Source organism: Tupaia chinensis, unplaced genomic scaffold, assembly GCF_000334495.1.
Source record: "Tupaia chinensis unplaced genomic scaffold, TupChi_1.0 Scaffold000010_1, whole genome shotgun sequence".
Taxonomy (NCBI): Eukaryota; Metazoa; Chordata; class Mammalia; order Scandentia; family Tupaiidae; genus Tupaia; species Tupaia belangeri.
In genome coordinates, this window is record NW_006159440.1 from 591,270 (window position 1) to 604,500 (window position 13,231).

Sequence of the window (13,231 nt, forward strand, 5' to 3'; positions counted from 1 at the left end):
GTGACTGATTCCTCACGGTTCAGGCGTCCTACATGAGCACCCTCACCAACACTTGCCGGGTAAATAGCTAGGATGGGGGGGTAGTTATGAAGCACCTTACCACTTGATTGAGTGTGTCTTCTAGTTCTGCCTCTTCTGGGTTCTTGGAGCTGAAATTGTTAAAAAGGCACTGTATTTTAAAAGAATCAGCAAACATGTGAGCAAGTACCACTCAGCTAGGTTACCAAGTCGGAGAGTGGTCCAGGCATCCCAATGACCAGCTCTGCTCAGATCAGTGCGTGAGGGAGGGCAGGCTACCTTTCCTTACTCTGCCAACTCGGCAGCCAGACACCATCACCCCATCACAGAGCATGTCATGAAATAATCATTTAGAATATCCAGAATAAAAATCAGCATATTTATAAGAAGTTCCCAAACATATTCTAAACGGAGTTTTCCTTTGATAATACTTTTAATATAAGTAAATGAGCTTCATTTTCCAACTGCTTCCTATTGTCTGCCATAACTTAACTATGAAAAATAAAAAGGCAGTCTCCTTTTAATGGCCAAATAATTCCAGACAGTAAGAGAGTTTAAACTGTTACTATGCTGTCTCTCACTTGTAGTTATGTCTTCACAACAGATGACTACCTCCCACAATGAATTCATTCATTCCATGAACAGACAGCAATTTAAAGGTGATTTAAGGGTAAGAGAATTTTCTAGGCTGGCAAGTAGCGTGGTGGTTGGGGCGCTGGATTCTCACATGGCTGACTGCGGTTCATGTCCTGGACCTGGCAGCTTTGTTTTCTCATTTTCCCTTTCTCTCTCTGGTCAAATTAAAAAAAAAATTAAAATAAAAAAATAAATAAAAAATTTAAAGAGTAAAAAAAGAATTTTCTACAGGAGTGTTTTATAAATAAGACTGCCATATTTCGGATGAAACAAACCACCACCACCAAGCTCTGAAGAAGCGTTTCTAGCTTAAGAACGGGTGGCTCAGAAAACCTGATCTGCCTCTCACACGGACAGGCCTGGAGCAGTTCCCCGTACTCGGGGCCCACAGGCTCCATCCACTGACCCTGCTCATTCAAGAGACACTCTGGGAAAGCCTGTTATTCTGTCTGCTCCACAGTGACAACATCAAGGGACTTCAAAAAGGCAATACATGAAGACAGTGGACAGAAGGGACTAAGAGAAACAAACTGAAGCCCTCACAGAGTGTTAGCTTCACAGTCAAATCACTGGGTCGGAAAAGTCACGATGTTTCTTCTACGCAAAAATGCATCATGACTTTTCCGACAACCTAATATTTAACACTGATCACATCACACAGCCTAAAGTAATGAAATCAAGTCACCCGACAACCTAATACTTAACGCTGATCACATCACACAGCCTAAAGTAATGAAATCAAGTCATAATAGGCATCCCAATTACTTCATTCCTGAAAAGTATATTTGAGAATTTGACCAAATTGATAAATTACACAAGACTGGAATTGTAATAAATACAAACAAAAGGAAATACTCCATTTCTCGTGGCACTGGGCAAATGGCTTTTTGGCAAAGTTAAGAGAGACAGCTACCGGCCTTACCCAAATGTTTTCCATCAAGTGCCAAGAAGCACACACAGGTTTTCACATCATTCTCAGTGAGTAAAGGACAACTACATCGATTTGTGCTGTGAGCCACCTCACATTCCTAGAAGCTACTATATTTTGAAGGCTTATTCTTTAGTTGAGTAATAAATCTGATTTGTGAACGTTTTCCTTAAGACTGTTACAACTCTCTTAAGTGAGACTTGTAGGTATGCTTTTTTATAATGGAACTATGCAGACTTTAGAAAGCTATTTAATGTGACTTATTAAGATCAAAGGCATGTCATCTGGGGGTGCTGAAGACCACTGCAATGGAGAGCCCAAGTGAAACTGTCTCCCTTCAGGAAATCTTTAACATCAGTTCCTGTGATATTTGGAAGAGTAAAATAAACCCTAAACATTTCTGAACTGGAAGAAACTCTTCAAGAGAATGAGAAGCTGAGGAAAATCAGAACACACAAAAAAATCAGTGAGAACTTTAAAATGCACAACACAGAGGAGACAGTCAGTGAGATTATGTTGTCTCTAGCTCTTGAAAGACACTTAAACTAGGGATCGGCAGGTGGTGGTGAAGGCGCTGGACTCCCACATGGTCAACCACACAGTTTGAGTCCTGGACCTGGCGGTTTGCTTTCTCATTTTCCCTCTCTCTCTTTGGACAAATTAAAAAGAAAGTAATAATAATAAATCAAATTAAATGAACATTTCTTTAAAAAAAAGGCATTTAAACTGACGATGAAAAACACAGGTTATGAAACAAGATGACTAAAAAGTAAAGAAGACGAAACAGCAATAAATAAAAGCAAACGAAAACATCTGAAAAGTACACAGGACAATGAAGGTTGGTAGCACAGGGCAGTCCTCTCTTAAGCAGCTGGTGGGAGCTGAGGCAGATTTTCAACTGGAAGATGATGGATTGTGGGTACTTTCTCAAATGGTACCAAAGTCACAATTTAATGTATACAAAATGTATGTAACATAAATTTTAATTTGCTGCACAGAAGCAGAGATTTTAAACAGGCCTACTAAGAAAAAGTACAAAGTCACTCCATACCTTTTCTTCAACAAGGAGTCACAGTACCGAGCCAGCAGCTCTGGGGACTTACTGGATGACTGCGCCATCTTGGTAACGGCATTGTTGTTGATGAAGCGCCCGCAAGCCTGCGTTACACAACACACAGTCAGTGAGGACGCCGAGCCGGCACTGAGTGGCTCCGACAGCACGCACCCACCTTGTCTAGCGCAGCCACGAAGCCGGCATCATTGTTGAAGGCCGACATCACCAGCGCGTTGTATTTTTTGTGAACGTCCAGCACCGTCTGCACATACATTTTGGGGTCCTTAAAGTAAGGGAAAACCAGAAACAAAAGCAGTTACCGAGAAGTACACTGTGTGTTAATGTGCTAACGTATTCTACAAGGTTCAGAAGCTTCTTCAAAGAAGCTGATGATTAAGATCAAGAAATACCTTTGGTTCCTGCATTGAAACGCACAGGACATGTGTTTTACGTATAAAAGAAAATATATTTTTCACACTCTAAATAGTGATCTCAGGCCTGCATTAAGAATAAAAACTCAATTCTGGACTTTGGTTTGGCTGGAGAAACCAACACTCATCCGGAACTGGCCAGGCAGGCTCAGGTTAGAGGACTTGGGTGGGCTCCACGGGGAACGGCCAGCGAAACCAACACGCTTCTGCCAATTCAGAGTTTACGTTACTTTCTGATTTGAAGTCAGGTTACCCCACAGCATTCCCATACCCTTCCCTCTGGCTTGCTTCTGTTACAGCGCGTAGGGAGAATGTTAGCAGGCACTTAGTACCCGACGGCGGGGAATGCCGGCACACACTACTGGGCAGTGTTCAATTAAGGTAACTGGGAACACCGGCAAGATTGCTTAGCCAGGTTAACAGCATTACAGGAACCGCAAACCGAAGGACTACGATACTTCTAAACTTGCTATTTTCTGGAACGCCTTGTGCAGGATTTACATGAAGTACATTACGTACGTTGACACGCTATCACCTATTTTACTTGCAAGGACTGGCCCACAGCAGCAGAGGACCCACAAGCCCACATTAACACAGGCGTGTTAATGGGAGGCCCTCTCGCCGGCCGCGAGCCCCAGCCACACTCTGCCCTGCTTCCCAGAAACACCCACCCTAACCGTGACCCCATCGTCAGCGCCTCCTGCTCTTGCTCTGGCTCGTCACTGTGGGTTCTTCTGAACCGAATGCCTCTCTGTTGCCTCTCTCTGAGTATAACACTTTTCTCTCTTTTCTGGATTTCTTTGACCAAATTTTCTTAGATTCAGGATTTGGAAAAATAGCCACTTAGAAAGAAACAGCCACTTAGAAAGACAAATCTTCCCCCAAGACCAAGGGTGTCTCCAGACTCCAATCCCAAGACTCCTCACTGTGGAAGACCCAGAAAGGAGCCTGGAGGCTGAGATGAGGGTTTGAAGGACCCACTACGGGAGGGATGTGTCAGAACGGTGGCCTAAGAAAACTAAGTTTAGCATTTGAAGTCCAGAGAAAAGCCACTTAGGAGCCTGGCCAGGGGCAGACAGAGAAAAGAAGTCACTGGGAAGACAGGAGAGTCTAAGCAGTCAGCGGCGTCTAATGGAGAAAAGGTGTTTGAAAGCGAGCAGAAAGTTCAGAAGGCAGGCAGCCATCGGCGGAAACGCAGGCCTCTACGAGGTGGTCCCCAGGGCACCAGACTCCAAGTAGGCAGAGCCAGATTATAGAAGCAGTAGAGGTCAGGAGAGACGAAAGATGGATTGGACCACATGTGTTAACTTTTTCAGAAAATCAGGACCGGATTTTTGAGGTTTTTTAAAAAATGAACAAAGTAGTAACTGGCTTGATTCATGACCATCTGTTGTTTAACAGGCACGAGAGCTTTTTGCATATAAGAAACACCACACCTCTCAACTCCCCCTCACCTCAGTCGCTGTTATGACTGTCACATTTAAGTCCCTACACTGAACTTCCCTGGGTGTCCCATGGAACCACCCCCTACCCTGCAGCAGCTGGGCTGGGGCACCTGGGAGCCAGGGCACCCCCTCCTGCCCAGCATCCACTCCATTAACACGACCTGTCCACTTCTTTAACATCTTACTGTAAAACAGTTCGGACACATTCAAAATGCTAAAGGACAGAAAACTGTCCCCTCCATCCCACGTACGCATCGCGGCTCCAGTAAGTAGCCCGAGCACAACACGTTACCACAATGCCCGCTCTCACTCCACCCCACCAGACCATGGCCACCACCTCGCACCTGACGGGCGTGCTCGCGACAACTCGTCTTCCCTGTAATCCAGTCCCACGTGGCGGAAAGCGTGTTCTTAGAAACAAAAACCTGACCCTGTCCATTCCATGCTACTGTAACTCCCTTACCCAGCTTTCTCTTGTCCTTAGGACGAGGCACCGATCACCGGGTTCCCAGGTCTCCCCTGATCTGGTCGGGTCGGGCCAGACTGCTCAGTTCAGGTGGGCTGTGTTCACGTCACTGAGGCGCCTGGATGTCCAGGGACCCCCTTTGCCTTGCCAGCTTCAACTCTCCTCTCAAACGCCTTTTCACAGATGCCTTCTCTGAACCTCAAAACAGGACAGCCCCGTTATCCTCTGTCCACATCCCACGGGCGAAGGCTCCAGGAAGCCTGCCTGGGTGCCCCTTGCTACCACTGCTGTACTTCCAGATCCTAAAGAAGCGACGTTCACCAAACACCTCCCAAATGACGAAGTCAGGAACATAACGATGATCAGGAGGAAATCACTCCTTTGACTCTTCACGTCTCCACTGAAAGGCTAATTCCACAGTCCAGCTTTACAAAGAGAGATGTAATCTAACAGTCTCACACCAACCTCTGTTTCTTATTCTATCTTAAAAAGGCAAAGCAGCTATGGCACACAGAGGGTGGAGGGTACCGTCTCCCGGAGAGCTAGTCAACGGCGGGGGGGGGGACGAGGACCGGCTGCGTCTCTAAGTGATGCTGTAACACGCCGACACTTCCTGACGACCCAGCCCCACCCAAGAACTCGTCAAAAGATAGACGTGGGGTGCCGCTGTCGTCAAAGGAGCATGTCCCCACGTCACGACCAGAAGCCTGAGCAGCCCCTGGGACCAGCTCTACCCAGAGCTCCTCCGAGGGTACACATAGCACCTGCCTCCTCCTGCCAGGGCTAAAGGGAGCGGCCCAGCGGCCAGAGCTCTCGCGTTCTCTGAGGCACAAGCAGCCAACACCACCAGGAGGTCACCCGGCACTAACCCACAGCCTGCTGTGTAAAGGAGCTAGACCCCACACCGAAGACTGTGGTTCTGGTGCCAGCCCAGGACCAGCAGGTGGAGTAAAGGTTACATCACTGGACTCCCACATAGTTGGACCATGGTTTGAGTCCTGGACCTGGTGGCTTAAAACTCACACTGGACGTGTGTGCATGTGTGCCCAAAGTCCTGAGAAGAGCATGGAAGTGGGGTTGTGACATGGCCATCCCCCCCGGAGAGTGATTTCTCACTTTCTGTCTCTGTGTCTCCAGTGAGTACACACATCCTTTAGCAAAAAACTCTACAGAGCAAGCAAATAAACCGCCGGCTCATGTGCATGCGCCAAACCCCAATGGGACGATGAAATGGAGGGAGTGAGGCGTGATTATGCCCCCTCAGGGGATGCTTTCTCCCTGTCTGTCTCTCTTTCTCTCTGGTGAGCACACATGCTCCCTAGCAATAAAGAAGAAGAAAATAAACAAAAATCAAAAAATAGGACAGCCACAGAACACAGAAGGCCTTGCTACTAAACTGTCTACAGTGCTCACCTCTAAGGAATTTTTCTTTGAGAAAAAATTTGTTGTTCATTAAGTAACAAAAACACGTGATACAATTATTTGGAGCAGTGTAATTCTCTCCATAAGCTTACGCATTCAGTGTTTAAGATAACACTATTTCCATAAAATGTAGACAGAAGCAAAAGTTTCAAGAAATAAAAAAAAAAAATCACAAGCCATCAACTACATCGAAAAACAGGTGGGGACCAGCAGGTGGTGTAATGGTTACATCGCTGGACTCCCAAGTAGTCAACCACGGTTTGAATCCCAGACCTGTCTTGAAACTCACGCTGGGTGCGTGTGCCTGTGTGCCAACTCACGCTGGATGCGTGTGCCTGTGTGCCCAAGATCCTAAGGGAGAATGGAAGAGAAGGGACTGTGGTGTGACCATCCCCCTGGGGGGTGATTTCTCGCTTTCTGTCTCTTTGTTTCTCTGGCAAGCGCATGCATGAGGACTATCCACTTTGACAGTGACCTATGGAAACATTTAACCTGATACTGGCTTAGTAAAAAAAAAAATTTAGAGATTTTTGCTATAGGGCATGTGGGCTCACTGGTGAGAGAGAGAGAGAGAGAGAAAGAGAGAGAAAGACAGTGAGAGGGAAAGTGAAAAATCACCTCCAGGAGGGATGGCCGTGCCACAATCCCTTCTCCTCTATTCTCTTCCTGGAATCTTGGGCACGCATGCACATACACCTGGTGTGATTTTCAAGACACTGGGTCTGAGACTCGAACCATTGTTGGCAATGTGGGAGTCAGCAACATAACCACTACACCATCTACTGGCTCGCTGGCTTTAGCAATTAAAAAATAAAACATTCAGTAATACAATGATCTCTCCTCCATTTCTCCAACCGGTTGGGATTTGGGACACGCATTCACATGACACCTGGCGTACTTTTCAGGCTGCCAGGCCAGGGCTCTAACTCCGTGGTCGGCCATGTAGGATTTGGCTCCCTAACTGTCAGGTCAGGGGAGTGGTCTCATAAGGAAAACAAAAGACAAAGAATGAGAAATAAAGCTGTTAATGTAGGAAGTGGTATTTCTGAAAGATTAAATGACCAGTGTTTAGGAAAGCTAAAAGGTTTGGGAGAGTCAGGAACCTTCGGTGAGGTGAGGTGCTGGGTCATTACTAGTACAAGAGTCTGGGACAGGAGGGAAAATGCCCGGAGAGAGAGGAAGCACCGAGGAGAGGGCATGCCAGGCTCCACGTCACATCCGAGGGGACACAGAAGATGGCTTGCTATGAAATGGGGCGACTGGCAGGCTGCTGGCCCGTGTGAGAGGGCTCTGAGGCCAGGCCCAGCAGGAACTTCTCTTCTACGGGATCACTGAAGCTGCCCATGTGCACAGGCTTGGGTTGGGTGGCACAGGTTATATGGCCGCCCCTGCACACAGGCTTGGGGCGGGTGGCACAGATTACACGGTCTGTACAGGCTCGGGGGGAAGGGGGAGCGGCGCGTGGATGGCACAGGTTACACGGCCGCCCCTGCGCACAGGCTCGGGGTGGATGGCACAGCTGCATGGCTGCACTCTGTGCCAGACTCAGTGGGAGGATCCACAACGGTCACCGCATCAGGGGGGTGAGACCATGGAGACCCGACCCGCTGAGAGGACAGAGCAAACATTTCAATGCGGAACTCCTGACATCAAATCTCTCTCTCTCACAGAAGAAACAAATGCATATGGTCAGCCCCATATCCTAGTGGTTAAGGGAGCTGGATCCCACAGGGCCAACCACAGTTTGAGTCCTGGCCCAGGCAGCCTGAAAATCGCAGAGCGCGTGTGCCCGTGTCCTGGAAGAGTGGAGAGAGGGAGGAGCAAGGACCGCAGTAGGACCACACCCACGGCGGCCTCTCTCCCCTGCCCCGCCCCTGAGACTTACACCCGAAAAAGTACATCAATTCTGAATAAACCAATAAAACTTAATTTCTAGTCAAATACAACTGCTGGTAAAGATAGAGTATTTGTGCAGTCTACTGCTGATAGATGAAGTTTCCCAAATAAAGCAATGATTTCACACAGAAGCTGTACTTCTTGCTTTAACTGTCCAGGAAAAAAGTAAACCTCACACCCAAGATTCACCAACAAGGTCCTCTGGGCAGCATTTATTCAGTGACCAAAATATCAGGCAACTGGTTGTATCCCAAAGATAGATAAGACAGTAAAACTTGAGAATAATCACTGGTTATTTCTCCAATTTAGAGTGTTGTTTGGATTTGAAAAAGATGGACATTAGAAGTAATATCCCATCATTCTATGAAAATGCAATTTATAATGTTTCATTCATTTTGGAGAAGTTTTTGCTATAGGGTGCGTGCACTCATCAGAAAGACACAGAGAGAGAGACAAAGAAAGAAAGGAAGAAATCATCCCCAAGGTCCCCCATGGGGCAACCCGCAATCCCTTCTCCTCCATTCTCCTCTCGGGATCTTGGGCACACATGCACATGCGCCCAGTATGAATTTAAGCCTCCGGGTCCGGGACCTGAACCGCAGTCGACTACACAGGAGTCCAGCAACATAGCCATTATACTAACTGCTGGTCCTTCTTTTATTTATTTTTAATTTGACCAGAGGGAAGGGAGGAAGAGAGAGGGAAGTGAGAAAGCAAGCCACCAGGTCGGAACTTGAACCACTGTCGGCCATATGGGAATTCAGCGCCCTTAAACACCATGCCACCTGCAGCCTCTATAATGTTTATTTTAATCTATATTCACATAGAACAAACCTGAGTCTCCCAAGGCCAATCTCATATCTAAAATCTAACCGTTTACTGGAAAAAGCAAAAACTGCTACATTAACCCACTACTCTAATCCCTAGCTAATGAAGCAACAGACTCCCCGCTGAACTCATTTCGAGGAGTCATGTGGCTTACCTGGCACTGCTGTCCACGTAGCTAAACCGAGTTCTGAGTTAACAACTGAAAACACCTGTCATTACTGAGCAGACAGCTTCAAGTCGGCCCCTCTTGAATCACAAGTACTATGTGTGCATGCATGTGCATGGGTCTATCAGTCCTTTTAAAAAGAAATCTCTAGTTTGGCATTTAAAGCCATCAATATGTAAAGATAACTGCATTGCTAGGGCACATGTGCTCACCAGAGAGAGAAGTGGTCAAGCATCCCCCTTAGGGGATGGCCATAATCCCCTCTCTTCCGTTTCTCCTTTCTGGATTTTCGGCACACATGCACACACGCCTGCCATGTTTCTCAAGCTGTTGGGTTGGGACTCAAAGTGCACAGTAGGCCATGGGGGATCCAGCCTCCTAATACCACATCACCCACTGGTTTTGTAAGGATAACTTCTAGATGTGTTTTTTAAACTAAAAAAAATAAGTATATGCTCCTAAGAAGAGCAGCCATCACCCCCAATCACTTTTTTTTTTTTTTGAGAGGTTTTTGCTATAGGGCATGTGCGCTCGCCAGACAGAGAGAGACATAGAGACAGAAAGCAAGAAATCACCCCCGGGGGGATGGTCATGCCGCAATCCCTTCTCCTCCATTCTCCTCTCGGGATCTTGGGCACGCACGCACATGCGCCCGGCGTGAGTTTTAAGCTACCGGGTCCAGGACGCGAACCGCGGTCGACTACGTGGGAGTCCAGCAACATAGCCATTATGCTAACTGCTGGTTCCCATCCCCAATCACTTCTGTGCCCTAACTTAAGCACTTTTCACGCACTATTTACTCACGAAAATCTTCCAAGGCAGGCTCTACCATGGGGGAGGCTACTGCTGAAGGTCACGTGGCTGCAAACGGTGGAGCTGGGATGTGCGCCCAGAGAGACAGGCCAAGGGCTGTGAACAGTCACCGAGCCCGTATGTCCCAGCACCGAGACTTCGTGCTGAGGCTTACATGAAAACCTGGAGACCTTTTTCACAAATCCCACTACTAAATCAGTTCTCTCCCACCTGAAAGTGTGAAACTGTTTCATAACCCTAAAGGCAGGCTTCACATTCATCTAAGAATGCACAAATGTGGCCGAGGGTAGGGTAGTGGTCCCCGTAAGTAAGTGTGGAGAAGGAACCTCCCAAAGATAACAGGGAAATACGGATGTAAACAGAACATCACGAAGACAGTACTGCCAAAGGTAATTAACACCAAGCATGATAAAATCAGAGTTTTTGAACTTACACAGAAGGACCAACTATGTTTAGGAGATTCTCTTCTCTGTTAGTTCTCCCAATCCTCTTAAAGTTCACAAAGAAAACTAAAGACAACTGGCCTGTGTCAGAAACTCTCCCCTCGTAAAATTATCACCTGAATTACGGAGAGTCTGGCAGGAATAGTCTCTGCAGCCCTGGGCGGAGGGGAGAGTGGAGGAGAGACACTCTAAATGTCAGGGTGTCTCCAGAGCAAAGTTGTCTGTGATCTTCAGCTGGAGGGCCCTACTAGGACCCTGGCTCCTGAAAGGAATGACCTGTGAACTACGTAGGCAGAGCCAAGGTCCTGGGAGGCCTACGGAAACATCTTCTCTCTTCTAGCACAAAGAATGTTAGCAGCGAGAAGATTAAAAAAAAAAAATACAAAAAAAGGCGTGACATTCTTAATGCCTAAAACGTGCTAAAGAATAGTTTATGGTGTTATTTACTAAACGATGTTCATGAACTTTCTTTTTTTTTTGGAGAGGTTTTTGCTATAGGGCGCGTGCGCTCGCCAGACAGAGAGAGACATAGAGACAGAAAGCGAGAAATCACCCCCCGGGGGGATGGTCATGCCGCAATCCCTTCTCCTCCAATCTCTTCTCGGGATCTTGAGCACGCACGCACACACGCCTGGCGTGAGATTTAAGCCACCAGGTCCGAGACGCGGACCGCGGTCGACTACGTGGGAGTCCAGAGACATAGCCATTACGCTAACTGCTGGTTCATGAACTTTCTACTTCTACGAGCCAAAATGAGGTTCTAAGAGTCTTGGCGAAAGCTCGCCAGGAGATGCCCCACTTATAGATGCACACTGCACGCCTGCGGTCCAGAGGGACAGTCGGGCCCAGCTGGTTCCGGTTGCGCAGTACTTACATTTAAAGCAGCTTCTCCACACTTTTCGATTGCTGCAAGACCCTGATTGTGGATGTGAGTCTCCAGCAGTTTTTTCAGCTCTCCTAGGCCATCCTGGATTCTGGATACAAGGTTGTAGCTATAGGGCGCGTGCGCTCGCCAGACAGAGAGAGACATAGAGACAGAAAGCGAGAAATCACCCCCCGGGGGGATGGTCATGCCGCAATCCCTTCTCCTCCAATCTCTTCTCGGGATCTTGAGCACGCACGCACACACGCCTGGCGTGAGATTTAAGCCACCAGGTCCGAGACGCGGACCGCGGTCGACTACGTGGGAGTCCAGAGACATAGCCATTACGCTAACTGCTGGTTCATGAACTTTCTACTTCTACGAGCCAAAATGAGGTTCTAAGAGTCTTGGCGAAAGCTCGCCAGGAGATGCCCCACTTATAGATGCACACTGCACGCCTGCGGTCCAGAGGGACAGTCGGGCCCAGCTGGTTCCGGTTGCGCAGTACTTACATTTAAAGCAGCTTCTCCACACTTTTCGATTGCTGCAAGACCCTGATTGTGGATGTGAGTCTCCAGCAGTTTTTTCAGCTCTCCTAGGCCATCCTGGATTCTGGATACAAGGTTGTACATGCGCCCCAGGTCTGAAAGAAGGAGGCAGCCACCCTCACACAGCGAACTGGACCACATGGTCGCCTGCTAATTACGTATGCTAAGATGAAAAGTAAGTAAAATAACCATGTTCTTAAATTTTAATAATCAAAAGCACTTAATTACAACCAAATATTTCTGATTTGAAATATGTATATTTTGCTAAAAGTGACAATGAAGTCATGTGATCATCAAAGTTTTTCCCCATACTGTGAGAAATCACAAAGGTAAGACAGAAGAAATGTTTACATCAGAAACTACACACAGCGCTTCCTAATATTCTCAAGGTGGAGACAGTACTTACACGTAAAGATAACAGGCACTCAAATACTTGTTTAGAAACACATTGTAGGAGAATCTGAATATCCACCTCAACTATACAAATGAATGATGAGTCTCAAAATGTGGTGCAGGTCACACTTCCCAAAACGTAAGCTGAAATGTCAAAACCTCGAAAGATCAAAATCCCCAGCATCTACAATCCCCCAAATCACAGCCCCAAAAGATGAAAATTCTAAATGTTAAAATCGTGAAAGCTAAAATCCCCAAAACAACCATTCGCATTGACAACAAGGCTAGATAAAGAGGACGCAAAGCTGAATTCTGACAATTTTTTTCCCATTTTTAGTTTGTCCTCCTCCTCATTTAAACCTGTTAGTATTAATTTTTTTTAGAAACTTTTGCTATAAGGGTGTGTGCGTGCACTGGAGAAACAGACACAGAAAGTGAAAAATCACCCCTGGAGGGGATGGCCATGCTGCAATCCCTTCTCTATCCTCCTCTTGGGATTTTGGGTATGCATGCACACATGCACACACCCCTGGCATGAGTTTTAAGCTGCCGGATCTGGGACTTGAACTGCAGTTGACTATGTGGGAGGCTAGCAATGTAATCAATCATTCCACCATCTGCTGGTTCTTTTTTCACTTTGCTATATACTATGTATTTCATCGCATAATTTTTAATAGTGGATGTTTAAACTGCATAAAGCGTTTTAAAGAGTTTTAATTCATTGATTTGCATTTTTTGCAAATCTGTCTCCAAGAAAGGGCATTATCACAACACTGACTTGTGAGCAGTTGCACCCTCATGTAAAAACCTCATTAATGAAGAAGTTCTGTACTCCTGCATCTGTGAGAGAGAACCCTGGTGCTCTGCGTGAGTACAGGTTCA

At 46.9% G+C, this 13,231-nt stretch overlaps 1 protein-coding gene across 1 annotated transcript in view; it reads right to left on the bottom strand.

The window, feature by feature from the left end:
* The window catches only part of CUL1 (cullin 1), a 65,042-nt gene that overhangs the window by 15,168 nt on the left and 36,643 nt on the right, over window positions 1-13,231 (bottom strand). The window contains exons 8-11 of the mRNA XM_014583352.1: window positions 11,921-12,051; window positions 2,812-2,919; window positions 2,634-2,740; window positions 101-149 (exon numbers count right to left, since the gene is read on the bottom strand). Coding sequence (XP_014438838.1) covers window positions 101-149; window positions 2,634-2,740; window positions 2,812-2,919; window positions 11,921-12,051 — 395 coding nt within the window. The remainder of the gene's footprint in view (window positions 1-100; window positions 150-2,633; window positions 2,741-2,811; window positions 2,920-11,920; window positions 12,052-13,231) is intronic.